Raw genomic sequence first — 27,585 nt, forward strand, 5'->3', positions numbered from 1 at the left:
CGGAATCAAGTTAGCGCCAATGACTTTCAAACTAAAAGCAAAATAATACATTTCTAATCATGAAGGGAAGCCAAGACGTTTGTTTTTTTATTAACTCCCACTAGGATAACGGTCTTATTTTATTTTAAACTGTGGGTATCAAATTATTATCCATAGATGGACACAATATGTTAGTAGCTAAAACTTTTATTTTGACGACATGGCAGGAAGTTGTACTGCGCCTGATTGATCTTTGTTTGTCAGGAACTACACACAGAGAGTCATGTTTGCGATTTGACTGCATAACCCTGGGCGGTGTTGATAGTTATCTGTCAACTTTGTGTTTTGTTGTGGAGTATCATTGGTGCTCCACTGCGTTGTCAGGTGATTGATTTGGGGTCTTAGACAACAAGCAGTTGCCATATGTTTCACGTTATGCAATGACAGTGACAGAGTGACTTTTTGCAGCTAAAACAAGCTAGCCCCACTAGCCTGCTCGATCGGTTCAGTCAAACTTCTTTAGGTCTCTGCTGAGAAGTTACGCGCTCGACAGGTGTCTGCCATTCGCAGCTCGTAAATCCTCTCCGCTATTTTTCCAGCTTCATTTTTGTGCTTCAAATGGCTTTGGTAACAACGTTAAGACGGCTGGTTCAGAATAGTCTACGTGAATATTCGAGGAAGGCGTCGGCAGTAACCTGGCCTACGAAACAAAGGAGTTTTTCCATCGGCACTCAGCCTCTCAGGTAGGTTATTTTACTAAAACACCTACTATTAACAGGACTCCCTAACCTGGTGATGGATTGAGCCGCACGCCAAACTCCAGTCAAAAAATGTGCAATTTATTCGGGCTCTTCTTTCCAGCGCATTCCTGGCATGCAAAATCATGTAGAAAAGAATGTCCCTTTCACAGAGCAGGGTGTTTTGTGTCGTGCTGTTTCAAAACATTTGAAACTAGGCTCATGTTGTTTTTCAAAACGACAAAGCAGAAACACTTAAATTCCAGCCTAGCGGTGGGCCATTTACTTTAAGTCAGTTTAAATGGACAAGCGGGGAGAAAGCAAAGGAGAGGAAAGTCTACGTGCTTTTAGGTCTCAGGAGAACTAATTTGCAACTTAAATGTGCCAATATTCCAATATGTGTTGAAATACTGAGGGGCGAAATGTGTAGTAAAATATATGTGAGTGTGTAATTGGGTTGATGAGGCAAGATGAGTCTTAATATTAGTTCCTAGAAAAAGTGGTGCTTGAAGTCAAAGTGATTAAGAACACCACACGTGTGCAGCTGATGTTCTTAGGAGCAGGCTGAAGCCTCACGTGTCCCCAAGGTGAAAGTGAGCCATCTTCCCACTCAGGTACAAGGCTCTTACCACAGCTGGGCTTCCCAGTGCCAGCCACCCTGTTGGAGCGCACCATGACTGTTGACCTTGTGCTTAGGTTGAAGGTTTGTTTTTGTTTTTCTCCAGGCTTGCCTTAAACTGACTGACACTGTCCTTGTGTCCTCACGTCGCCCTCCCTTAACTAACCAGTTTAACGTGATTGATGCCAAGTGCGAGTGTGTTTGTCCTGAGAGGTCGTGCAGTGCAGGGCCCTTTCAGGAAAGAGCATGAACAAGGTTTTGTTTTTAAAGCGGATTATAGGGGGCTTGTGCGTTAAATCTATGTTGTAGGTACGTCATTACCCCAAACCCCTCTGAAACTACATCGTAACCTGACATGCACTTTCCTTGAAATCTCAGACCATAAAGGACTTATAAATGGGAAATTTTAGAAAGTAAAGCGATCGATTGCATTTTATATATTTGTGCCATATCCATCCATCCTCAAAAGTGTCAAAACAGCAGGGCCATTTAAAAGCAGGAAAGTCCATCACAGGATTTTCAGACACACTGGGCACAGCCACTATGTCAGTACAGAACATCCTGAAAAGGAATGAAACCTCTTGCACTGAGCTACATGTATTACATGGATTGGCTTGTCCAAGGATGGCAACAATAAGGCTTGGAGAACAGCGAGAGGTCATACTGCAATTTGCACTCATCAGCTGTAAAAATCTGAAAGCCTGAATGGAATTTGCAGAACGAGCAGAAGTCTACAAAAAGTTATTGTTTGCCAGTTTACAGAGAGCTAATCTGGAGAAGTCCTTTATTAAGAGAGGACTTTAACCAGATCTTAACCTAAATTAACCCACACTTCACTTCCCGAAGAGAAGCATGAAGGGAGAAATTGGTATGATGTTGGGAATTTAATTGCAACAAAATAAAAGCATTAAGCTATCTGTCATTTAAAAAAATTGTAGGAATATGAGAAATGGGTGTACTGATTTATTGATTTTTCACTCAGGTTCTTGTGTAACTTGAAGTACCCCAGTCTTTTCTCCCTGTCTCTTCCTTAAGAACGGCTTCTTTGTGACAGCCACATTTACACTGAGAGCTTTTGTGATGAGGCTTCATTGGACAGTAGATGGATGAAGGTCCATCTATCAGGTCCTGTGTCAGTTACAAGGTCTGGACTGAAAATGAGTGAGAGAGCAGCCAAAGCAAACTTTGAAAGACCTTCAGAAAATCTGAAGAACTGCTGTGAAAATGACAAGTCTGGCTCCTTGGAAGCAAAATAAAATAAACATGGAGGGTAGCTTAAGACTTCTACACAGAACTGTAATTAGATTGGTTGCAGCAGATGGCCGCCCTCCCTCAGCCTCCTACTTCCTACTGTCACCAACTGCTTGCTCATAGGGGGTCGTCTGATTGTTGGGGTTTTCTGTATTATTTTAGGGTCTTTACTATATAACCTTGAGGAAACTGTTACTGTGTTTTGGTGATATATAAATAAAATGGAATTGATTGTAAATAGCAGAGAATAAAAGTGCTGATTTCATGCACACAAGTCTTCAGTGCACAGCACACATATACCCCCCACCATGCAGAAGAAAGGTGGTTAAAGAGAGCTAGACAAGCTTATTTCAGGATGACTTAATGAGCTTCACTATGGACCAGTATAATGTAAATGATGAGTATTTACTCATTATCGAATAATGAAATTATAAGTTTAGAAATTAGCATAATAGGTTGACCTCAGTGTTGGCATCCGGTATCAGTTTTTAGACTAAAACTTGGGACTTGGCAAAGTTTGTGCTGTAGTTTTCTCTTAGAGTGATAGACAGGAAAATTCATTTGTACGTGTTATTTTTAGGTCCCTGCTGTTCCTTCATTGTGGCCTTATGCTGTAAATGTAGTTAAATATTGGATATCATGGGATAGACCCCGCAACCCTGAAAATGATAACCAGAGAAGGATGGATGGTTAAACAAGTTCATGATCTCTTTGTGTGTGTTTCTTTACTCTTATTCTTTAGGATGCAGGTGGGCGGAGCTTGTATGATGCAGTGTACATGAGATGAAATTTTAGGGATCTCATTATCTGTAGCTGTTGGTCATGAGTCTCCACCACAGTAACAGTATATGACAGAAAATAAGGAACAGTAGATGTTCTCTTTAGGGCACTGAGGCATCTTTTGACTTGAATGTAACTATCAGTAGTGGCCACCAGAGGGCAGTGACCTCTGGCAGTTGGACTGTGCAGTGCTATGTAGGGGAAACTGGATAACGTACGTAAAATACGTAAAACCTGTAAGTTTATCAGTCCAACAGTTGGGTTCCAGTGTTCCTGTCAATCAAACTAAGGTCATGGTTTTTTTTGTCTCAGATCGGACAACAAGGTGACGGTCAACTTCATCAACCGAGACGGGGAGAAGATCACAGTGAAGGGATTGCCTGGAGATTCTCTGCTAGACGTTGTCATCAATGAAGACCTCGACTTTGATGGTTTTGGTACGCACAGAGCGAGTTTCACAGGCCTGGACTTATCAGAGAGCTGCATGTATGTGCGTGAGCTACTTCTCATCCATTGTGTGGAGTTCTAAAGGTGTGTGTGTGTTGTAGGAGCGTGCGAGGGAACACTGGCGTGCTCCACATGCCATCTGATCTTTGATGAGGAGATGTATAAGAAGCTGGGGCCCATCACAGACGAGGAAATGGACATGCTAGACTTGGCCTACGGCCTGACTGACACGTAAGGAAGCACACGTGAACACTCACAAGGCCACTGTGCTAAACTGTCATTACACTGATTTTAATTGATGTGATAGTTTATCGACACTCTGCTTATATAACTGCAAGGCCATGTTTTAAATAGTGTTTGGAGAACGTGGATCTTGGCTATGTCAGCTTTTGTGTGATTCATTCTTTCTTTTTGTGTTAATTGAAGGCAAGTGATTGGATAAATGATTAGAGGCTGAAGCTTTTATCACAGTAGTCCTACAGCCTGGCTGATGCAGAAGAATCAGTTCTGGTGGATTTGTCAGGGCTGATCAGTTAATCATTGAGAGACAAAGGACTAAACATGAGAGCTTTCTTTCACTTGGGATATCAGCTTTATTTGCAAACAATGTTGGACACTGTTGTTAAAGCAGCTTTCAGTTTCAAAGCAAATGGCACATTCATGGCTGTCTAAAAATGAGAAGCATCCTTCATCAGACTTGAATTTAACATGCTTCTCATCTCCCCTCCCCTTTGCAGATCTCGTCTGGGTTGCCAGATCTGCTTGACGAAGTCTCTGGAGGGAATGGTAGCCAGGGTTCCAGAGAGTGTAGCCGACATCCGACAGACCAAAGATGGATCATCTTAACAGGAAACATGTGGCTGAGAACATGAGTGTAGAAAGTGAGGGTACAACACATGCGCACAGAGACGATGGTAGGTGGAATCTGTCAGTACTGCTGTGGGCTGCCATAGAACTCTTTCCCACTTTCTTTTAATAATAAAGTCATAGCCTACTAAAGTGAGCTCTCAAAAACCAGGAAGCTCAAGTATGCAACTTTGACTTTCAAATTAATTTTTTTATAGAATGTAAACCTGCAGTACGCAAGATTTTTTAGACTAACAAGGCTGTAATGCTCGGCTTACAGGAGAAACCTGCAGCCCTTAGTGTGGAATCAAAATATTTATGAGATATAAACTGCTGTCTGTTCTGTTTATTTGAATCACTGCCTGGGGAAAAAAAATAATAAAAACGTTACTTACTTGTTGTACCTTTTCTTCCTGCCCAACTTCCTAATTGTGACTAAATTTACAATGTGAGCTCACGTTTATATCTCAGCACAGAGCTGGACCTTCTGGAAATGTACACACTTCCTCACATGAACAGTTAGTCATGTTGGCGGAGGACCCAAACTGCCAAAAGAAATGTGACTTGGTATGTAAAATCATGTAGAATCATAAACCTCCCATATCACACTTTGACTGATTTCAGTTCAAAGTGTCAGGTATTTAAAAAAAAAAAAAAAAATTATGCCAATTTTGTCAGTTTTTCTAAACACTTTAATAGTTTTGTTGCATTTACTGGAATTCTTTTTTTTTTTTTTTTCGGAACTTTTTGATTTTGGTATTTTTGGACTTCCATAAATGTCGACTCAACAAGGCTGAAGGAAAAGGTGGTACGCCTCACTGAAATGTTCATGTATTGAACAACAAGAAGTTCAACACCTTACAGATTTCTTCTGCTGTCCCCTGAAAAATGTTTATTTTTGATCAGATTCTTCATGTAACCTTAACAATTTCATCTTGTTTGTGTACACACAACCATCTGCGTTAAACAATGAAAGAAAAATAATAAAACTTCCTCTTTCTAACAGCGTGCTGAACTGTTGGTTCTTTAATGTCACGTTAAATGTGCTGTTTGTACAAAGAAAAAAGGACAAAGGGATCCATTCCCATGAAATCTCCCCAAATTAAATTTCAGCTCATTTTATTTGCATATGCAAAAATATAGTGACAGCGTATAAATACATGTACATATATAACAAGGAGGCAGTAGACAATATTAGGAAGCAACAGTCCTGTGGCCTGTTTCGGTGTTTTAAGCTGCATAAGATGTAAAGCTCATAAAACATGATTAATTTCAATCAGTACAGGCTTATGTGAACAGCATTGTTGGCAACAAAAACAAAACAAGAAGCTCTAAATGTTGCTGCTGCAGTCGTCAGTATCACAGCAGGCTGATGTGAGTGTTAATGCCAAGAAGCATTACAAATGCACACATGAACAAACACACACATCCACACATATGCAATAACACTAAGTGCAATAATCTTTTCTGGCATCGTATTTTTACTCAGTTGTATATAGCATTCGTATTCTATTTTTATCTTATTGTATATTTTTATTCTATTCTACAGAATATTTTATTCTATTCTGTACAGCTGTGTACTGTATTTATTCTTATTGTATTCTAATTTTTGCGTCATAACTTTTGCACTGTCCACTTCCTGCTGTGACAAAACAAATTTCCCACGTGTGGGACTAATAAAGGTTATCTTATCTTATCTTAAATGAACTGCTCAGCTGACTGTAATCAGAAACGTCTCCATGTTAATATTTATCCAAACACTACATCTGTTCACTAAAAAGCATTAACGCTGGAAAATAGTTAAGCTGCTAACAGTCGACATGATCCCGAGCAATGCTTGATTTCTGGGGAGCATTCTTCACATATACAGGATATACACGTACGGTTTGTTTAAATATACTGAATGATGTCATGCTTTTATACCTTTCCAACATGTCACAAACTAGTCTACCTACACATTTACGATACTTCTGAGTATTGTAAACAACTGCGCTGAAGCCAAACTACCGATCAACACACAGACTGAGCTGTAGTTCAGAACCAGACTATTAAAACGTAGAGGCAAAGTCACAGTGTGTACCCAGGCTGCATTTACACTATTTATAATATGACTATTAATTTCAATAAACATGATTGTACCACCTGCTTTCTGCAAAACTGTGGTTGAAGTAACATGTGATACCAAATACTGCATGTTGCCCATAATCTGTTTAGGCTGCTTGGGTGGGACTTGAACCAAAACAACACAGTTTTTCTGAGCTGCAGTTAACCAGAAGGCATTTCTCTGAGTGAGTCTTTGTTCATTATGAAGAAGGCAATGCCAGGTGTGTTTTAGATTGGCAGGTTTTAACTTTGGCCTGATGTACATTGGAAAAAATAAAAAAAAATCAAGACAAATTTTTCTGCTTTGATCAGAATGAATGTTATTTGAGCTTATTGGTTATACATTAGAACACTTTTTGCATGTGTAAACCCAGCCTTTAGGACATTTAAGCAAAGGGTTAGGGGGAGATTCACTTTACTTTATTGGCATTAAGCACTAAGCAAAAACTCAAACACACTTTTACTTTTTGCTCCATGTCCACCTTAGCCAACAGATTACATTTCATGTGGTGTTCCAGATAGCAAAATGCTCCCAGTGACACCAAAGCCTTAGTGTGTGATGACGGAGTTCATTTTAAGGTTATGATACGACCACTGTGCTGAAACTGAAATGCTCTGTTTGTTCCACTTGTTGGAGCGATGCTGTACTTCAGTTTGTTTTCACCAACTCATCAAACGTAGGATTCTTCAGCAAACAGGAGCTGGTCAAAGTCTGGCTCTGCTGTGGGATCGCTGCATCTCTTCACCCACTCCCTGCGGCTTTCCACCAGGGCAAGCGCCACCTGGTGGCTGCTCTGGGGATTGCTTTGGGGGTGAGAGGAGAAGTAGTCCCGCACTGCTTTGGTGGCACAGGGGGAGAGGCAGTAACGGGCCTCTGATGTGCCTCCTTGTGAATCCACCCCGGACACTTTCAACCCCGGGTCACTGGGCAACCTTTCCCGGGTGAAGGTGGCGGCTCGGTCCACAACTTGACGTCCTGGTTCGGAGCCGCGGCGCTGATATAGCCGGGCGTTGTGGTCCTGCTCTGTGGATTGAGACTTGGGTCGCTTGAATAGGGACAGTGATGGCCCCCCGTGCTTGTAAAACACAGACGGCAATGGCTGCTTCTGTTCAGTCACATCACTTTGCACAGCACACTTCTGGGCGCTGGTATCACTCCTGGGATTTTTCTGTCTTAAAGTTATTGGGGCCTCTGGGGAATGGAACCAGGCAGATTTAGGGAACTGGAGGTTTCCTGTAGAGTGATAGTGTGAAGGGGGACTGGAGGAGTCCTGCTTGAGGAGCCCTGCTTTTCCCTTCACATGGCTCCCTCCTGCTCCACCTGCATCTTTGGGAGGTCTACAGGATGTTCTGGGTTTGGTTTGGCTGCCTGAGATCAGGTTTGCAGCTCCTTTCTCACCTGCTTTTCCTTTTTCTGGTTTCCCAGGTGTGAGCGACTTATCAGAAGGCCCTCCCTGGGTGGAGACAAAGGTAGATCACATAAACAACTGTTGGAAGTTTTAGTTCTTGAGCTTTGAGAGCTAATGTAGTCCAGAGAATCTAACCTCTAAGGTTCATCTATTCATCATTCAGGCTCTTCTAACTCCATCTTACAGTCTTTATACAGTAAGGGGAGCTGGTTCAGGCAAGTTTCTGAGGGAATATTGCTTCCATCTGTTACTTGGTCAGCTTTAGGTCAAACGGTCCAAAAAAGTTTCTAATATTATCAATACTCGTAATAATGCAATACAACAGGGATATAAATAAAATTGAACTGAATTATGGCAAACCTTGACGTGGACAAAACTGTTGGTAACTTTCCATTATAGAAAGAAAAACCCACAACAGTCACTGCAATAACTTGAAAAGGACACAAGCAGTATCCATTCATCCAGAGTAATAATTCATATTGGTTTACTGAAAATTAACCGCTCCAGCGGTCTCAGGTTTGAAGGGTGCACGTTAAACTTTAGTCACAGGAACATCAAGCTGTGTGGAGTTTTATAGCCTTTAACCACAATTCAAAAGTGGTCCACACATCAGGGGTGTCAGTGGTGTTCGGATAAAGTTCAGCAGAGGATAAAGTCTAGGCTAGGTGAGGTGTTATCCAAATAAATGTTCCAGCTATCTGGCACCAGAAACACTAGTTTGTCTCATTCATGTCACCAGTGTAACACAGCACTTCATTTTTGTATTAAGCTGCCACCTGTCACACAAAACAGCTCCCCCAAAAAGGTTTTGGACAAAGTGAATGGTTGCCTGTAGGTCAGTGGTGTGAGACGTTTACATGGTGGGCCACATACAGCCCGCTTTGATCTTAAGTGGGCCGGACAACTGAAACGCTGCTTTCTGTCAGTGTAAAGAAGTCACATATTTAACTGTTTTTCTGCATCATAAAGAGAAAGCTGCTGTCAGAAAGGAAGACCTGTCAGCATAACTATTTGGACTTAAATTGTAAGAATTAAATGTGTAAAATTACAGAAAAGGTTCTCTTAGCTGATCGCCCAGACTGTCCAGTTTTTTTTGTCTTGTTATTTTTTTAACTGTAGTCATAAAAAAAACCCAGACGTTTCTATAGTAGAAGGTGAAAAACAGAAACTTTTCTGTCATTTAATTGTTTATTGCTTAATGACTTTGTGTAGTATGAATGTTCATAAATTATAAGTCCAAGATTTCTGCTTGTGCTTGCTTGTGATGTGCCATGGCTCTGTGCTACATGCAGACATTTCTGCATCTCTGCCATTCAAAGACACTTTGCATATAGTTTATTTTATATAACATTCAGTACAGAACTCTACATTTTCAAGAAAGCAATTTTGTATTCAGTGTTTTCATAAAAGCCTTATTTTTATGCATTTATTAGGGAGAACACACGTGAGGTTTAAGGCCTGGACAAGTTTAAACCTTTTGTCCTCCACAATGGAAAAGTGCCTAATTGTTTGACACTCCTACTGTAGGGTTGTCAGAACAAATAACTAAACTGCTAGTGCTAGTGCTGCTAATGGTAAGCATATACTTGGCTTTGGTTCTCTGGATCGAAACTTCAATTCCATTCAATTAAATTTTATTTATACAGCACCAAATCACAACAACAGTTGGTTCAAGGTGCTTTGTATTGTAAGGTAGACCCTATAATAATGCAACAGAGAAAACCCAACAATCATATGACCCCCTATGAGCAAGCACTTTGGCGACAGTGGGAAGGAAAAACTCCCTTTTAACAGGAAGAAACCTCCGGCAGAACCAGGCTCAGGGAAGGGCGGGGCCATCCGCTGTGACCGGTTGGGGTAAGAGAAGGAAAACAGGATAAAGACATGAAACTTGAAATGAGGATCCATTTTTTAAAGTGTTACCTTCCTTAATCACAACTTTTTACAGGCAAGCAGTCCACACAGCAGAACTAAAGTCAAAATACTTGCTATTGCCATGTTTCACAGCTCACTAACAGCATCTGGTTGATACTGCCCTCTGGTGGTGTGTTGTTGCAGTGCATTACACAATACCTTCTGGGGTAGCAGTTAAACAGTGGGCGTAGATGTTTTTAGATCTTTTTCCCTCAAGAAACATTCCTAATTAGAGGCCACATTTCAAATGAGAGAGCGAGATCTTAATGATTTGCCTGGATACATTTAAAGGTACAAAGTACAGCCGGAACTTCATTCACTACCTCTTTAACAAACTATGTTTAAAACCCCCCCCCCCACTTATGTTAAACTATGTTTAATGTCCAGAAAGATTTTTAGGACATTAAATCACACGGGTTGATTCTTCACATTTTTTGATTGCATAAATTCATTTTGAAATTCTGGTAGGAAAGGAAGGGTGTGTGACTTGAACACAAAGGTTCCCTGGTCAACTACTGGAAGAGGATAAGGAACTGTAATCCACTGGAAGAGGTCAAATGTCACTGACCAAAAGCAATTCAAAACAAAGGCATATGATTGAACACAACATTTAAATGGGACTGCATTTAAATGTTTTGTTTTGAATATGATATGGGATGAAAATGTGGATTTGAATGATTTTACACCCAAACTGCGGTTTTACATAAAAACATCACATACCACTGCTTCACTTACTGCAGTCTTGTCCTCTTCTTGCTTCTCCAAGTTGTCTTGTTGGGTGAGTGAAAGTCTCCGGTCTTTCTTCAGCCATGAATTTGGGTGGAGACCCCTACAGCCCATTAATGTCCCCCAGCTGACGGGTTCTTTGGGTGGGGAATTTTTGGGGCAAATCTCCTGCTCTGCATGTTCAGTGGAGGCCAGTACAGAGCTGATGGTGAGGGGTGTAGAAGGGACAGAGGTGGAAAGAGATCCAGAGGAGGAGTTGGATGGCAGATACGTCTTTTTTGGGTAAAGGCCCCTTCTGGTTGCCCAGGTCTGGTCACCACTTAGGGAGTCTAGAGAATCAGGGGAGGAGCGGGTTGGTGCAGGGGAGGTGGGGGTGGATGAGAGGCTGGAGGAGCTGGCTTCCAACCCAGACTCACCTCCATACCTCCTATTTTGAACTCTGGAGTACATTCTGGTGACTGTGTGGTTGCTAGGCTCCTTGGAAAGCTCTTCCTCACCGTCTTCATCCTCACCAGTGACACCATCTGTGCTGGCTGATGCGCATGGCCGAAACTTGGCCACATATGCTATAGCTGGTTCTGAACGCCGCCGCTGCATGTTCCGACCCTCTAGGGACAGCGACTCCAGGGTGGAAGAGGTGTCCACAGTTGCTGCATCCTGCCTGGGGCTGGAGAGGTCTAGTTCCTGTCTTCTGTGTCTTCCCAGTGGATTGAGACCTGGTTCTGGTGCAGTATCCTGGTCGTAATCACTGAATGTGAGGATGGAGTCCAAGCTGCCTTGTAGGGGTTTAGGCTGGAGGCACCTTCTGTTGCAAAGGCCTGGTGAGCCACCACTGCTGTTGTCTAACTCATTCTCGAGACTGTCATAGGATGAATCGGTCAGAGGGTAAATCCATGATTCTGATAATCCCCAGGAAAATTATGGATAATTGGATAAGAAGAAGAAAAGAGAAGGAGGACACACTATAAGAGATGTATGTAGGTGGGTGGAAAACAAGAAGCATAAACAATATTGTTAAATACTCTATGCAGTGATGTTTTTGTTTTCTGAGACCTTTATAGAAACCACAAAGTCCTTTGTTCTTGACTGTCTGTGAAGACATTTGTTCACCTTTATCTTAATTCACCTTAATTTACCAAATCTGTACTTGCACTCCTCAGTGAAACTGGAATATACTTCTCAAAACAGAACAAAAGTTCGTGAGAGCTACAGAGGGAGGAGAGTAATATTTGCTGAATATAAGACACAAAGATACAACGTTACTAGCTTAACTTAAAACCTTTGTGAGCCTCTCACAAAAGCATCTTCATGTTGTTATTCAACACTGTGCACACAACGGTTAGCAACATCACAAAGCACTTCCATGTACTTTGTACAAAAATCTTTAGTATTTGATCATAAAATAAATAACATTACACACCGAAACAGCTTTTAAAATACAGCTGTTAATGGAATTCGGATTAAAAGTGCTAGATAATGCTACAATACATTGTTTAGGGTTTTAGGGTCTGTTTCTTTTCTTTGACTTTAATAAATACCTGTAGACTCACATGGCATGCAATAAAACCAACACAAGAGCACTGTGTGCTGACAGGTATGCTCTTAAACACAGATTTCAGGTTTATATTAGCAGACTCATTTGTAATGAAGTAACTCTTCTTTGAATAAATATATTGGTCTACCTGATCAAGTAGCATTTATTTTGGGCAAGCAAGGCAATTAGTGCTTGTCCAGTGAAATCTAAAGATAGACCTCAATTAAAAAGTACTAAGTGAAAGCAGTTTATCTCCTTTCTTCTCAAACAGAACTCTGCTCGGTTCTCAGGATGTTTGCATCTATCCTTTGAAATACTGTCATCTTGTGGCCACAATTGGTTATAATCTTTTGAACATAGCACATCCCTCTTAGCAGTAACTTGATGATTGTCTGTAGCTGATTCATTTAGTGGACATCTGTAAATTGTAGCTACATCAAAATAACCTGGTTTACACTCCCTCAAATGGGCTCGGCACTCCTTCTTTAAATATTTATACCATGTCTATGTCATGAGGAACTTGTATGAGTATACAATGCATAAATGTATCAATTCAAATGCCATTAGACACACTTTATCCGTCAAATAATAGCACTCTTACCAATTAAGACTGTAGACATTTTAAACAAGCATTCAAGCATTCAGTGGCAACACAATTATTCAGGGTGATGAATTAGACATAAAGATAACAGAAAGTTCATTAAAGGCTCTCCAACTTGTGAGAGTTTAGCCTTGAGCAAACATTTGTCTCATTTGTTTGGGTACCTGTTCCCATCTCCTCACTGTTGAGTCGCTGTGGAGGCCCTCCGAACAGGGAGGAGGGATCCTCTCTGAGAATCTCCTGACAGTGTTCAATCATGAACTTCACCAACTCACAAACCTACAGGCAGAGAAAAGTGGATACTAAGCCAGTGTAGTAACATAGGTCGGAATGCCAGTCTTCAAGGCTGCGTGAAAGCACTTTAAGCATTTACAGTAAGCCAATTATCTGAGCAGCTACTTGATGTTACAAAACTTCATACTATGTGGAACATTTCTCAGACTTTGCTCCGTTCCCGTCCCAAAAACAAGAAGTCAAACTGGTTGGAAATGAGAGCTTTCAGCCTCTATGAAGCAGACATTCCAGTAAGAAAACCTTGAAGGTGTTTAGTGTTATGCTGCTCTGACTAACACAAAAACAACTTTCAGTTGACTGTTTAATCAACTTAATACGTTCTGTAACTAACATAGTAAAGACTTGAACGTGGGTTCATTTATCCTAGTCTCCATTAGGAAGATATTTTCCCCCAGACCAGCAGATCTGAAGTGGCAACTTCTCTGCTCTTTGTCACTGTTTTTGTTGTCTGCAGGTAAAAATAATGTTTTCCTTGTGAGTGAACTGTGAAGCTGCCCAGACTGATGTATTTAATTATGTTGCACTGATCCTACGAGTCAAAGTCATCATAGGAGTGACAAACTCTGTCTGAGGTTTGGGTCAATTTGCAAAGATGTTAAATTGATATTTCACCTTAGAGAAATTTTTTTGAACAGGGCCTTGAGGAGAGACTCAGTATGGCACAATTGCATTCATTTAGCAAAACTTTGCTAACAAAAATTCTGATGTGATGCTGTTGATCTTCCACACTCACCTTCTTGGTTCCTTCTCCCTCCACCTCAGGGCTACACGGCACTCCAGGTGGCCAGAGCATGCTGGGAGCAATGCACACTGACAGATTAAAAGTAGTCATTTGGTTCTCCTGGGCATTGCCTTGGATACCGTGAAGAACAGCCAGCAGGTAGCGTAGCAGGAGTGCGTTCTCTTTGGGCAGCCGGCAAATCATCCTTCAGGGAGACAAAACAGTGATTGTGTAAAATGTGTTTTAGCTCCTGTGATTAATGTTCAAGCAGTACAGAGCGTGTTGTATGTTACCTCTGTACATCTTGCACCTGCTCCTCCTCCTCCTCCTCTTCTTCCAGCACCTCCATCCAGTCTTCATGGAGCTCACAGCTCAACAAGCTGCCCGGGATGCTGCGCAGGAAATCCTAAAGACAAGCATGCACCAACAGTAAAAGAAGAAAGAACATATCAATCGTGAAAGGAACAATTTTTTGTTCCACATAAGAAACCCTTTTGCTCCTCCCTGAGCCTGGTTGTGCCGGAGTTTCTTCCTGTTAAGATGGAGATCTTCCTTCCCACTGTCGCCAAGTGCTTGCTCATATGGGTCCTGTGATTGTTGGGGTTTTCTCTTTATTATTGTGGGGTCTTTATAACATAAAGCCTCTTAAGTTGACTGTTGTTATTTGGCACTAACGAGCTCAAGCCTTTATAACATTACATAATCACACATTCTGATTACAGTTCTGAAGAGTTCATACAGATCATACATCCAATCCACGACAACCTGTTTCTCAACCGAATAATTGGGTCATTTTAGATCAAAAAGAGGAGTGATCTGAAGTGTCAAACTTGGATCTCCAAGGGCCAAAACCATGCACTCTGAATATACTTAGAAGGAGCTTACCACACAACAAACTCACAGCAAACAGTTTCAAAACCCTTAAAAAAAAAAAAAAAAATCAATAAAAAAAGGGCAATTTAAGAAAATTGCAATACACCCTGATGCAAAAAAACATAATGACATTTTATTCTGATCTTGTGGATACATATCTACCTGTATCACCCTAAACCCTCGAGGGTTGGTGTCCTGCAACTTTTCCATGGCTGTATCCCAATTCAGGGTCTGCAGCCTTAAAGGCCTCATTTTAAGGCCGATTACGTCACAGTGGCGCGCCGAAGGCTGTCCCAGTTCAAAGGCTGCTCGAAATGCGGCCCTCAAATGCGTCCTTCATTTCCCTGAATTTTAAGGCTGTGGCAGTGTAGACTTCGTGGCCCAACATATTCCACAATTCATAGCGCGGCAGTCGGTCTGGATAATTTTGTGGAGCGGCCGAAGAGTAAACTGTGAAAAGTAAGTACTAATAATAATAATAATAATGGATTGGATTTATATAGCGCTTTTCAAGGCACCCAAAGCGCTTTACAATGCCACTATTCATTCACTCTCACATTCATACACTGGTGGAGGCAAGCTATGGTTGTAGCCACAGCTGCCCTGGGGCAGACTGACAGAAGCGAGGCTGCCATATCGCGCATCGGCCCCTATGGCCAACACCAGTAGGCAAGTAGGGTAAAGTGTCTTGCCCAAGGACACAACGACCTGGACAGAGAGCACAGGGATCGAACCGACAACCTTCCGGTTACAGATGCGATTCCCAACCCCCTGAGCCACGGTCGCCCCAACTGAATATTATGTCACTTATTTATGTGCAAATGTTTAATAATGAAGAACATTAAAACATTACTGTTGGCCACATGTCGGCAAACTTATTTGCCATTAGCGATGTTTGTACGTTCAGCTTTTACTTGCTTTTAAAGCCTTTAAAATATAATAATACAATAGCTGACCTTAATCTTACAGAGAATGTGATGATTTTGTGGATAATTAAAGTCAGTCATATATCCACAAACACAACAAGCTGAAAGTCAGTGATGCTGCTCGGTTTGCAGTCCTGAATATCACGGCACAAGTACGATTCACTGCACTGTTAATGTTAGCTATGTTATATTGCTGCCTCTGTTCGGTGGTGTCGAGCCAAACGGACTTAAATGTGTGTTTGAACGAGCTGACGGTTCATTCGTCAAGCTGAAAGAAAGATGCTTTAATCAGAGGAGTCACACATGTGTCCACTGTACCATCTGGGAACTCTTCTTGTTTAGCACTCGTAATAACACAAACACTAAATCCTCCTGTTTGTAGCAGTGTATACACCTGAGACTGTCACCTGTCTGTCTGTCCTGCACTCTCTCTCTTTTTCTTTCTCTCTGATTGTGGAATAAAAGTATGAACATGTATTTATAAGTCACACTTGTGTTTGAATCCTGCAGCTTATCACACATTTGATTTCCATGTGTGACAACTGCAAGTGTCCAGAGTGAGGACAGACTGAGGGACCCACTGCTGCACATCATCTGTGAGGCTTTGCACCCCTGATACATACTGAAGGAACAACATTTGTCTCTTATGTATAATACATCTATATATACACACTGTCAAAGATACTTGAGTGTCTTTGAGTGAAGATTTAAGGTGTTAGGACTTATGAATAGCTGCAACTTGAATCTTTACTGAAGCTCAGTATTTGACACAGAGTTCACTCACATGAATTTCACTCACATGTGCTGTACCAGTGTACCTCCACATGTGATGTGACAATAGAAGTGATTTGATTTGAGAGTTCAAACTCACTGCTGCAATAACTAATAATGATTAATATAATAACTATCATATTGGCCATATCATATTTACACTGACTTTAGTCTCATGAACAACATTAACTATTTGTTATTTACTAGCTAATCTTATATGATTGTTCAGTACAGATATGAAGCCCAACAATCATGTTTTACAGTCCTGTGGTCTCAGCCTCAGATACTTATTAAATCACACAAAGCTCTTGTAGAAACAAACAAACAAATGAACAAAATATGTTCTCCTTCATTTCTGTCAACCACACGTTTCCAGCTATCATGGTTGCTAGGCAACCTGGGCAGCGCGACGGAGGCTAGACCGTCCCATTTCACAAGCCTCACACTTCCGTCTTTGAGTACGCGGCCCTTGAGGACCGTTGAGGCTGCGTACTTTAAGGCTGCAGACCCTGAATATACAGCCCATGTGTCCCTGTTGATGAATCTAACTGCACATTCAAATTAAACTTGTCTCTATCAGTTGAGATGTGAAGATGTGATGGGGTAATAGAAACGTAGCTGTAGTTGAGAGTTTTTCTTTTGTGCTAAATGTACTTGAATTGAAATCACTATCGACTGCTTTGTTGTCAAGCTGTGTAAGCTAGCCTGTTAGCTTGTAGGTGCTGTGGAGATGACGCAGGCTACAGGAGCACCGATTGTATAGATGTAGATAAGAACCTATAGGTGGTTTAGGGCATTCTGCAAATTAATCATCCTTTAGTGAGTTGAGCGCCTTAGGAAACAAATCCACATTGTAATCTTGAGTGTGCCCGTTGGCTCATGTGACAATGTATTCAGTCCTGTGCTATGTTGTTGTTGCAACAGATACATATTCCCAAGTCTGAAATTGTGCAACAGCACAACAGTGAAAAAGACATTCAGATTAATTGATGGGAGTGCATGTATGAAGAACTTTTGTTCCTGAATCCAGTAGGTTCTGGTTGGTCTGTTTAAGTCGGAGTAAAAAAGTCCTCTTACATAAAGTAGAGAAATTATTACAAGAAATTATTCAGTGTTAATTGGAAGTAACAATTAACACTGAATAACACAGAATTATTTCGAATTAACACTGAATGCGCTGTGTGAAGACGTTGTCGAGTTTAAGCACTCATGCACAGAGGCTCTGTTATCCCTCCAGATTAAACAAGATTATAGTCTAGATTATATTAACAAGCGTACTATGCTCCTCTGCTATGAACAGGCTGTCCTGCAGCTGCGTACACTACAAAGATGCAGAAGAAGCTGATTAATGCCGTCTTAACAGATGTGGGTCAGTAAGCGTCAGAGATTCACGTACACAAAGAGCACACCATGGTGCTGTAAACCAATCTCCCACCTTAAAGACTCCAGCTATGATGAAGATGTGGTCTCGCGTCAGAGGAAGCTGAGATTCTCCAGCATCCAGAGCATCCCGCAGCTCCCTGACAGCTCGGGCGCCTGCCGGCCGACGGAAAATCCCACGTGTCCACGAACCCTCGTGGTACAGAAACGTCAACATGTCCTGTGAGAGAGAAGAGATAAAAATTAGAGAGGGCATCCTTGTTTATTTTTTTAAAGGTACAGTGTGTAAAATCTCACCACTAGATGTCAGTAAATTGCAGATTGCTGTCAGCTGTTATTTCTCCCTTCCGAATTCAAGTGCATAATCCAGCCAGCCTGGTTGTTGTGGGACAAACAAGTCAGGCCATGGTTCTGTACTGAGTGTAGGGTATAAGTCCATTGTTTGCCCCAGCTAGCAATATGCTGGTGTTCATTTCTATTCACTCTGAAGGAACGTGCAGAATTTCATAAAAGGAGTTCAATACGAGTTGATGAGCTAGTGAAGCTCATTTCTTTGACACAAAGCAAATAAACTCACAGGATGTGAGTATCAAACTGTTTATCTGAGCAAAACCATAATTTTTTAGGACACTTTTTAAAAAAGTTTTTAAATTTGAGGTTATTGAGTTATTGAGCTGTATACCTACTTTGCCAAGATGAGGAAAAAGGCCCAAACTCAAAGCCAGTGAAAATATGCAGCCAATGCTTAAAAATAAGCTCTTTTATTGCACAAACCAAGTCCAAAGAATTGTCTTTAGACCTCCGAGATCTGGGGAAGTTCCCAATAAGCACAGAGGCCTCCATGATCCATAAATGGAAGAAGTTTGGAACCAGGAAGACTCTTCTTAAATCTGGCCACTCTGAGAGATAAGGGTAGAAAAGCCTTAGTCAGACAGGTGACCAAGAACTCGATGGTAACTATGACAAAGCTCCAGCTCTGTGGAGAGAGGAGACCCATCCAGGAGAACAACCACCTTTGCATCCATCAGTGTAGATTAGCGAGATGGAAGCACGTGATAGCTGGCCTGGAGTTTGCCAAAAGGCACCTGAGAGACACTCAAACTATGAGAAACAAAGTTTTCTGGTCTGATGAACTCTTTAACCTGAATGCCAAGTGTCATGTCTGGAAGAAACCAGGCACTGCCCATCACCAGGTCAATACCATCCCTAAAGTGAAGCACGGTGGTTTCAGTAACATGCTGTGGGAATATGTTTATAGCAGCAGGGTCGAGGGAAAGATGAATGCAGCAATGCACAGAGACATTCTTGATGATAACCTGCTTCAGAAAACCAGAGCACTCTGGACCTTAGACTGGGGAAAAGCTTCATCTTGCAACAGGACAACAACCTAAGCACACAGCCATAACAAAGGAGTGGCTTTGGGACCACTCTGTGAATGTCCTTGAGCGCCCAGAGCTCAGACTTGAATCCAACTGAACAACTCTGGAGAGCTCTGAAAATAGCTGTGTACTGACACTACCCATCCAACCTGATGGAGCTTGAGAGGTTCTGCAAAGAAAAATGGGAAAACTGCCCAAAAATAAGTGTCAAAGATTGTATCAACAGGTTAAAATTTCAGGTTAATATTTACATTCATGCTGATCTGTAAGATGTCAATAAAAACGTCCATGAACCAAATGAAATGTGTGCTTTCTGTCACTCAGTGCACACGCTCACCATGACTGGCTTTGGCAGAGTGTCCCCTGCACAAACGGAGCTGAGTGGCTGGCCGAACAAACAGCCTCGTGCAGTGCTGAGGGACAGCTCATTCAGGTTCGAGGAAGAGCCTCGCCAGAAGGCCCAGGCGATGAGCGAGCGCCTCCTTTTGAATGGCTTCCCAGAGAAATCTGAAGAGATGACAGCAGCCCAGAAAGCATGAAATTGTAATGCTCTAATTTTTATTTTGAATTTCTTTGACACAGAATGGATGATTTTACCTGTGTGCTGTTGTGGCGGCTCAACAGGTCGAGGCTTGAGGATGAACTGAAACTGCTTGTACACCTGCAGCTGCTCTGCCTTCAGTCTGTCTGCAGGTGGAGCAGCAGCATCCCTGCCTCCTCCCTGAGAGTATCTCACATGACTCATGTGGATGCTGAAGGGAAACTCATGACCTAAGAGAGAGAGAAGAAGAGACAATAGTGCTCCCTGAAGGCTCAGTGTTGTTGCTATAAAACAAGATCACATTATGAGTGAGCACACACTCTCTCTGGAGCTACATCACACTCGTCTCCAGGGATGAAAGGTACTAGTGTGCCTAAAAAAAACCATCTCACCCCTGTGTCATGCACATGAAGATCAAAAGGAAGAGAATCACACAGCTGGTTCAGGAAACAAACTAAATACAGAAAAACAACTGACAGTCTGTTCAACTAGTGTGCCCCAAGCTCACCTACCAATTAGAGGATAAGGGGCGTTGTCCCTTTTGGAGAGGACCCACAGCTGGAAGTCTTTGATATTTCCCTAAAAATAGAAAAGAAAAAGAAAGATGAAGAGTCAAGGAGTCAGGAAAACAAAATACACAAAGGAGTCCTGAGAGAAAACCACAGCAGGCAGAGCAGAGATGCGTATTCTTTTTGACTTTTCACATGCTGTTTGTGTTCACACAACCGTGGGGTAAGTAAGAAAACACAGTACTGAGCTTCACTGGCTTTTTGCAAGGTCGGGCACTGTTTCTTTCATCAGATGGCCAAAGTGAGTATTATAAAATAGGTAAAGAGCCAAACACTGGACATTTGAATTGAAACATGACAACTTAATAATAATCAGAGGTGCGGTGCTGTGTATTAAGGTAAAAGAACACCGCTCATACTCAACTACAAACAAGCACATGGCTAAACGTTGGATTGACTTTATGAATAAAGTGTTTTTGGATTATTACTTACGATGATGCCAAACTGCTGCAGGGCCAGGCGGATCACCTCATTGGTTGAATCTGAGTTGCTGACTGGGATCGTTTTGGCCTAATTACAGGAAAAGCAGCACAGAAACACAGGAGATACTGATGAGGAGGATGAACAGAGCATCGCACTGCACTGCGAGTTGTAACAACACCCTACAGTTGTACTAGTATACACAAATAAATCAGCTGTAGGCCCTACAGTTTAAAACTTACAAGAGCAAATGTATTGATTCCTTTCCCGTACACCCTCACAGGTATGGTTTTCGGTTCTTCTATCTCTTTTTCTTCTTTTATACGACTGGAAAGGAAATAGTGCCTGTAAGAATAACTCTTTCTCTAACACACACAGTAAATACGATACTTTGTTGACACATGAAGGAAGTGTACCTCTTAAGGAGGGCGAGCCATTTCTCCTTCTGTTCTGCTGAGCTGAAGGGAAGCACAAACATCAAAAGAGCATCATGTATCACTGCAGACTGTGTGTGTGCGTTCATGTGCGTCAGTGAGTGGGTCATAATACTAACTGTTTTGCTTTTTTTAAGTACAGCAACTTGCAGCATTCTGCAGAATTTCAGGTTGCAGGTCACAAAGTCAAGCTTAGCTAGAATCTCAGCCTACCAGATCAGCTGATCTCAGCCCCACCCTTTCGCACATCCACTTCACGCAGGTAGGGTGTGATATTTAGTTGCTTTGGTCTGCACACAGTTGCCGCAGATCTGCAAACCACTTTGCAACCCACTGATCTATGTGTCTGTTCTGTGGGTCTTGCTGGTGCTCATGCCACACGCAAAATATGCAAACTACTGCAGACGGTGTTACTGCTTAATCCATGACTATAAAACTTTTACAGCCACAGTACACCCGCTGCTTCACAGTCTGTTGCTAACGTTCTCAGCAACCACTTCTAAGCCTGCTGTTAAGGCTCAGGTAGCTGCTGCAGTATTCACCTGAACGATAGGTGTCACCACACAGACAATACCAACACATAACCGCCGATATAGGAAAAGAGGAAATCCAAACTGAAAGCCAAGACATTGCAGAGTGCAGAAATAAGACCTAAACTGCGGCATGTCCCAGCAGTTGTGACGTCAAATTTGTCGCACAGCTCCAGGTGACAAGGGGTCAGCGGTGAGCATAAAAAACAGCCTTAGTCTTCCTTCAGAGTAGGATTCCTGCAATGACTTCAGGCAATGTGGTGTTACTTCTCTTGACAACATCAAGTTGATGTCTCCCAATTTTCTTTTTCTTTAGTGAAGATTTGATGCAAAACATAAAGGCGTTACCCTTTTTCTCTTTGCTAATGGGTTCTTCCAAGATTTCCTGGAGCAAAGCAACACTCCAAAACATACTCATTTAAACCCCACACCCCAAATTCTACAGATTCAAATAAGTCCAAGACATTTTGACTAACCCTGCTAACAAACAGAAGAACAAAGAAAAAGTGTCACATATCTAACAGAAAATTTACTTGCCCTTTGTTTCTGTCCTAACCAAGCTGACATGATTCAGGGTGCATCAAATCCTGCTTTGTAGCTCAATCAGCGCCTCTTGGCCTATATTCTTACTCTGCTGCTCAAACTTCATCAGCTCCCTGGACATATAGATAACATCACCTGGCAACTGTGGCAAAGATCAGCATGTCTCTCTCTTCCAAGACACGTGGAAGCTCGAAACAAACAGAATGCTAAAGGCAAAAAAGTCTCTTCTTCCACTATTCAAATGTTTAAATTGACACTTATATATATATATATATATGTATATATATATATATATATGTATATATATATATATATATATATATATATATATATATATATATGTGTGTGTCAATATCGTGAACCTCAGTTCACGATGAAATACTTTTACTCCTCATCATAAAAGCAGGAATCAGAACTTCCTTTTGAAAATAATGGATAAGAACAAGGCCTGATGTGTTAATGGTTGCACGGTAGGATGTCACTGAGCTCTTTTGCCTCATCCTGTCTGTTTTCTGTTCCTTTGGCATTTAAGGTCAAGTTTACAGCATCAGCAGCATATTTTCTGTGGAAACATAAACACCTTCACAGCTGTTGACGTGAGGCAGCGTCAGCGTGAACAAAGTTTGTACAAATGTCGTTTCTGGGTCAACCACATCACAATGAGCCCATGTTAAGGACTTCTAAACACCTTGGTATAAAAGAAAATGTGTTAAAATAAGTACAATTCACCACCGTGTATGTGTGTGTGTGAATATTTGTGTCCGTATGAGTGCAGCATGTGTGTAGTACTGCTGTGCATCTTTGTGTGTGATACCTAAAGGTAGCGACACAGTTGCAGGTGGGCCACCCCATTACAAAGCTCCTCTCTGGGTTTGTGCTACCCTCACACACCTCGTCCATGCAGCCTGCCGTCCACATCTCACACACACGCACCTGGGCTTTCTGCTTGAAGTGGTTGGCTGACCTAGGAACAGAACACACACACACACACCTTACACTTAAACCTTACACCCAGGCATTAACCTAATTACCGTGTGAAGGACAGGAAGAACAGCCAAAATGTTCCTAATCTGCTTCACAGAAAGAAAATTTCTGGTCCCCACAAAGATATGAATACATGCTCACACACAAACACGCACACAAGCACACACACTTGTGCTTACTTAGCTTTGGCAACCACCAGAATGTCAGTAAAGAGGAAGAGGTGTCTGTCCTGAGTCTGCATCCCCGTCTTTAACTGAGCATGTCCTTGGAGAAGAAACGACCTATCAGAACTAGTCAGGAAGGACTGGATCAGCGGACACGTCTCTGGACACATGGGAACCAGGAAGCTTTCTCTGGAACATGAATAAATGGAACAGATTAACCTCAATACACTGCGACAACTTATGATACATCTCTTTCACTTAATCAGTGGGGTTCTCTATGAGTTTGGTGGTTTTTCCAGCAGCCCTTCACATTAAAAGCTTTGGCTCTGTTTAAACTAGAAGAACAGCAGCTTCTTCCTGCTCTGCTGCTATTCCAGCCAATAATATCAAATATTATGTGTTAATTGTCTGCTGTGGTTCAAAAGCGTGCAGTTTGGGTAATTGCACCAAGGTCGAAGACCATCAGCAGTACATCAAAGATGACAAGCAAGTGATGTCCTTCAAGGAGAAGCTGCTCAGTTACATGGCAGGCCCTCCCCAAATCACTTTACTCTGAAAGTTTTACTTGGGGAAGACACTAAACCTCAAGCTGCCTTGAATGCATCACAGTGTGAGGGTGCGTGAAGGTTCTATAGGCAAAACAGAAGTGCTTAGCTGAAGTAGAAAAGCATTGTATAAGTATCAATCCATTTATCAAGGGTGGAATTTCAAAGAAAAGTAAAGAACACCAGTTACAACAGTGAAATTCTCTCCACTCATTTCTTCTCACATTTAGTAATTTAATATGACTAAAGATCTTTACAAACAGAGCATATTTAAGCACTTTCACAAAATGCTAACAAACTTATGTAGCACTGTACTGTAATACTTTTAAACGATAACATTCAGAGTTCATATGTTGGTTTATAACATTTTTGAAAGTTGAAATGATCTCAGCATATCAGTGAGTTATACTATCAGATGAAAAACACAGCATTAATTTACATGATGATCTAAGTCACCTGTTAATCTTTCGAGGCACTCAGTGTCACACTGTAGGACGCTACATCCTTCTTTTATATACAGTCTATCACTGCGACCCCATACAGAATCCAAAAGTAATTAATGTTTGCTTTTTTTCCCTTTTGAAATTAAATGTTAATTTTTAAGATAAACTGTATGTCATCTGATGGGAAAGGGGAGTAGGAACCATGAATTGTACTTGTTATTAACCTCTGGCTCTCTTCCACAGCGGTTCTCTTATCCTGTCCTCATTATCTCACCCCAACCGGTTGCAGCAGATGGCCGCACCTCCCTGAGCCTGGCTCTGCTGGAGGTTTCTTCCTGTTAAAAAGGAGTTTTTCCTTCCCACTGTTGCTGGAGTCGCTAGAGGAGGTCATATGACTGTTGGGTTTGGCCTTGAGGCGACTGCTGTTGTAATTTGGCGCTGTATAAATAAAATTGAATTGAATATAAATATTGTACCTGAGACAAAAGAGCAAACAGCCTTCACCTGAATGCTTCATGCCTCAGGAATGTTCTACTACAATAATTACTTTGATATGACCTGTGCTACCACTTCTTATTTAATAGAGTAACTTGTTTTTGAAGCAGCGTGACTCACTTATAATGCTAAGCAGCAGCTAACTCATTGGTCGAAACTTTTCTGTCTTGTAAGAAGACATTAGTTTATCTCAAAGCATCTTTGGACGTCCCTGTAGGTAATAAAAAAGAGTCAGCCTCTGCCTCTTAGGCCGAGAGGTTAGTGTCTCTGTTATTAGATTATTCACTTCAGATCTCTGTCTCTTTCTGGCATCCTTAATCACCCAACACAAGATAGCCTGCAAGTACATCAAAGCACTCTCCCTTATGTAAAGTTCACGGGAGTCACTGGTGAGTAGGGTGCGAGTGAAGTACTCTGGAAGCCAGAGAAGAACTTTTAAAAGTTTTATTGATGAAATTTTTGTTTTTCCCTCACTGGTCTAGCCCTTTTTCTTCTGCTATTTTTACAATATAAATTCCAATTCGTATTAACTACTAATTAATTCTCAGGCATCTCACTTATACTGTTAATTGTTTCACATTTTATATGAAGCATTACTCAGTTAATATTAACTAAAAAAAGAAATAGGATGGAGACAAAAGTACGTAGGTAATATAAGTTAGGAACATGAACCCTAATTAGTGAAAATGGGATTCCTGTTAACAACCACACTTGTAACGCACTTGAAAAGTATTTAATATTCCTAAAATGTATTTGAGTAAAAACAGAATTACATGATGAGACAAGTCATAAACAGTCATGTACTTAAGATGCTGCTGTATAAAGGAAGTGGATACCAGATTTAAAGAGCCCATTAAACTGCTTTACAACTGTGTGGCTCACTGCACATGTACAGTGTTTCTAGTATGCACTTCCATTCGCTTCTTAAAACTAAATAAATTTTTTCAGACCTTGGAAAGGTTTTATATACCCACACTGAATACAATTATGTGCAAATCATTTAATCTACACTTGAAGTTCTGAACCCCACTGTAACTGGGTTTGTTGTTACACCACAAATGCACGTTAAAGCTCAAGAAGACAAGAAGGATTTTATTTTCTCTAACTTTCCTACCGCAAATTGTTATTCAAACAATTTGGGAAAAAGGCCGAGTGGTGCTGCTATCTCTCTTCATAAACCTGTGCCAGCATCTCAGAAGTCCACTAATTAATCCTATTGTTCCAATGGGAACAAGAGTCTACGTAGTAAAGGCACCCCGCCAAAAATCAGTCCTGTACCTTAAGTCCTGATAAACCTTAAATTCTTGAGTTTTTGTAAGGACCAAACAAGCAAAAAATAATGTGTTAATTAGTGGGTTTCAGGACTGCTTTGAGCCTATTTGGTTACCTTTGGACAGGACCAGGCAAACGCTTTACCCTTTTTCCAGTCTTTATTTCATGCCAAGCAACCCTATGAGTAACTTAGAAATGGTGTCATCACCAGCAGAGCAGCTCCACACCTACTGTGTACATGATTTACACGTTCAGCACTATCTGCAGCACATTTAGCATAGTAGTATCACAGCTACTCTGACAGAGTGCAGTCAGGTGGTGTCTTCATTGTAACTTGCTGACTAGTTTTATAAAATTCTTTGTTGAAAATCAAATAAATAACCCCGTCATCTTCTCTTTTTATCTTTATTTATTATCACACAACATACAATATGAGCTCATACGTTGATATCTGAATTGACCCACCTACTCTGTAGCTGATGAATCTAAATTGGATATTGATGTGAGATGGATAAAGTGTATAAAAAACTGTATGAATAAATGTTTAAATGTGGTTTGTCTAAAGGTGCTTTGAGTGGTCACTGGAAATGTGCTATACAAGTGCCAGTCCCTATAAATGTATGTGCCAAAATGTAGAGCTACAGTTGCTTTATAGTTTGCATACACTCACCAAGGGCATGAATGTCATGACAATTTTGGCCTTTTAATCATTTCTTTAAACGGTTCCTGTTGTAGAGTGCACTGATTGCACAGCAAACCTATTTAATGATTTGTCAAAACTTTGCAAAAGTCTGGGACAAGTCCCAAACTGTCATCCTCAGAGAGAAGAAGGGAGGAAATTGGTTAAGATTGGTTAAGATCAGGGGTCCCCAACTCCAGGCCTCGAGGGCCGGTGTCCTGCAGGTTTTAGATCTCACCCTGGGTCTACACACCTGAATCAAATGATTAGTCCATTACCAGGCCTCTGGAGAACTGGAGAGGTCATTTAGCCATTTAAATCAGCTGTGATGGATCAAGGACACATCTAAAAACTGCAGGACACCAGCCCTCGAGGCCTGGAGTTGGGGACCACTGGTTAAGATGTTCATGAACTTCAAGGCTTAAGCCTGCCATGAACTGGAAACTGCTGGAACACCAGTGTCCTTGTCCACAGTGAAGCGACTTCTATAACACCATGGACTGAAAGGGTGCCTACAAAGACAGGAGCCCCTGGTCCAAAGTTGACACCTCCAAGCTTGAGTAAAATTTCAGCTTCCAATTAGGGCAAGAAAAATGTCTCTGATGAAAGGTTTTATGGTCAGATGAACAGACGTAATGCTTTCAAACATAAGAGCGTTGTGCCAGCTGCCAAGCAT

The 27,585-nt window shown here is 41.4% G+C and overlaps 2 protein-coding genes across 3 annotated transcripts in view; one reads left to right on the forward strand and one right to left on the reverse strand.

The window, feature by feature from the left end:
* Nucleotides 1-9: 9 nt before the first annotated feature.
* LOC146547700 (adrenodoxin-like) lies at nucleotides 10-5,664 on the forward strand. The gene is made up of 4 exons (XM_085264685.1): nucleotides 10-722; nucleotides 3,679-3,803; nucleotides 3,915-4,044; nucleotides 4,551-5,664. The coding sequence occupies exons 1-4, from the start codon at nucleotides 598-600 to the stop codon at nucleotides 4,657-4,659; spliced, it is 489 nt and encodes a 162-aa protein (XP_085120811.1). The 5' UTR covers nucleotides 10-597; the 3' UTR covers nucleotides 4,660-5,664.
* LOC146547701 (rho GTPase-activating protein 20-like) overlaps nucleotides 5,379-27,585 on the reverse strand; it is a 31,822-nt gene continuing 9,615 nt past the window's right edge. Inside the window, exons 3-16 of one of the 2 annotated variants that reach the window (XM_085264681.1) lie at nucleotides 23,491-23,664; nucleotides 23,142-23,291; nucleotides 21,237-21,278; nucleotides 21,063-21,147; nucleotides 20,833-20,910; nucleotides 20,344-20,410; nucleotides 19,888-20,061; nucleotides 19,628-19,797; nucleotides 17,967-18,131; nucleotides 14,255-14,367; nucleotides 13,974-14,166; nucleotides 13,111-13,225; nucleotides 10,806-11,710; nucleotides 5,379-8,216 (exon numbers count right to left, since the gene is read on the reverse strand). In XM_085264681.1, coding sequence (XP_085120807.1) covers nucleotides 7,434-8,216; nucleotides 10,806-11,710; nucleotides 13,111-13,225; nucleotides 13,974-14,166; nucleotides 14,255-14,367; nucleotides 17,967-18,131; nucleotides 19,628-19,797; nucleotides 19,888-20,061; nucleotides 20,344-20,410; nucleotides 20,833-20,910; nucleotides 21,063-21,147; nucleotides 21,237-21,278; nucleotides 23,142-23,291; nucleotides 23,491-23,664 — 3,214 coding nt within the window. In that variant the 3' untranslated portion in view covers nucleotides 5,379-7,433. The remainder of the gene's footprint in view (nucleotides 8,217-10,805; nucleotides 11,711-13,110; nucleotides 13,226-13,973; nucleotides 14,167-14,254; nucleotides 14,368-17,966; nucleotides 18,132-19,627; nucleotides 19,798-19,887; nucleotides 20,062-20,343; nucleotides 20,411-20,832; nucleotides 20,911-21,062; nucleotides 21,148-21,236; nucleotides 21,279-23,141; nucleotides 23,292-23,490; nucleotides 23,665-27,585) is intronic. The other variant, XM_085264682.1, reaches the window with a different exon arrangement.

This window comes from Mchenga conophoros, linkage group LG23, assembly GCF_057382185.1.
Source record: "Mchenga conophoros isolate Kocher_MC1m ecotype Shallow Benthic linkage group LG23, M_conophoros_male_GT1.1, whole genome shotgun sequence".
Lineage (NCBI taxonomy): Eukaryota > Metazoa > Chordata > Actinopteri > Cichliformes > Cichlidae > Mchenga > Mchenga conophoros.

Excerpts from the sequence above, each read along its gene's own strand:
- LOC146547700 (XM_085264685.1), top strand. The coding sequence starts at position 598 with ATGGCTTTGGTAACAACGTTAAGACGGCTGGTTCAGAATAGTCTACGT. Across the intron at positions 723-3,678 it reads ATCGGCACTCAGCCTCTCAG|ATCGGACAACAAGGTGACGG; the intron begins GTAGGTTATTTT and ends TTTTTGTCTCAG. Across the intron at positions 3,804-3,914 it reads CCTCGACTTTGATGGTTTTG|GAGCGTGCGAGGGAACACTG; the intron begins GTACGCACAGAG and ends TGTGTGTTGTAG.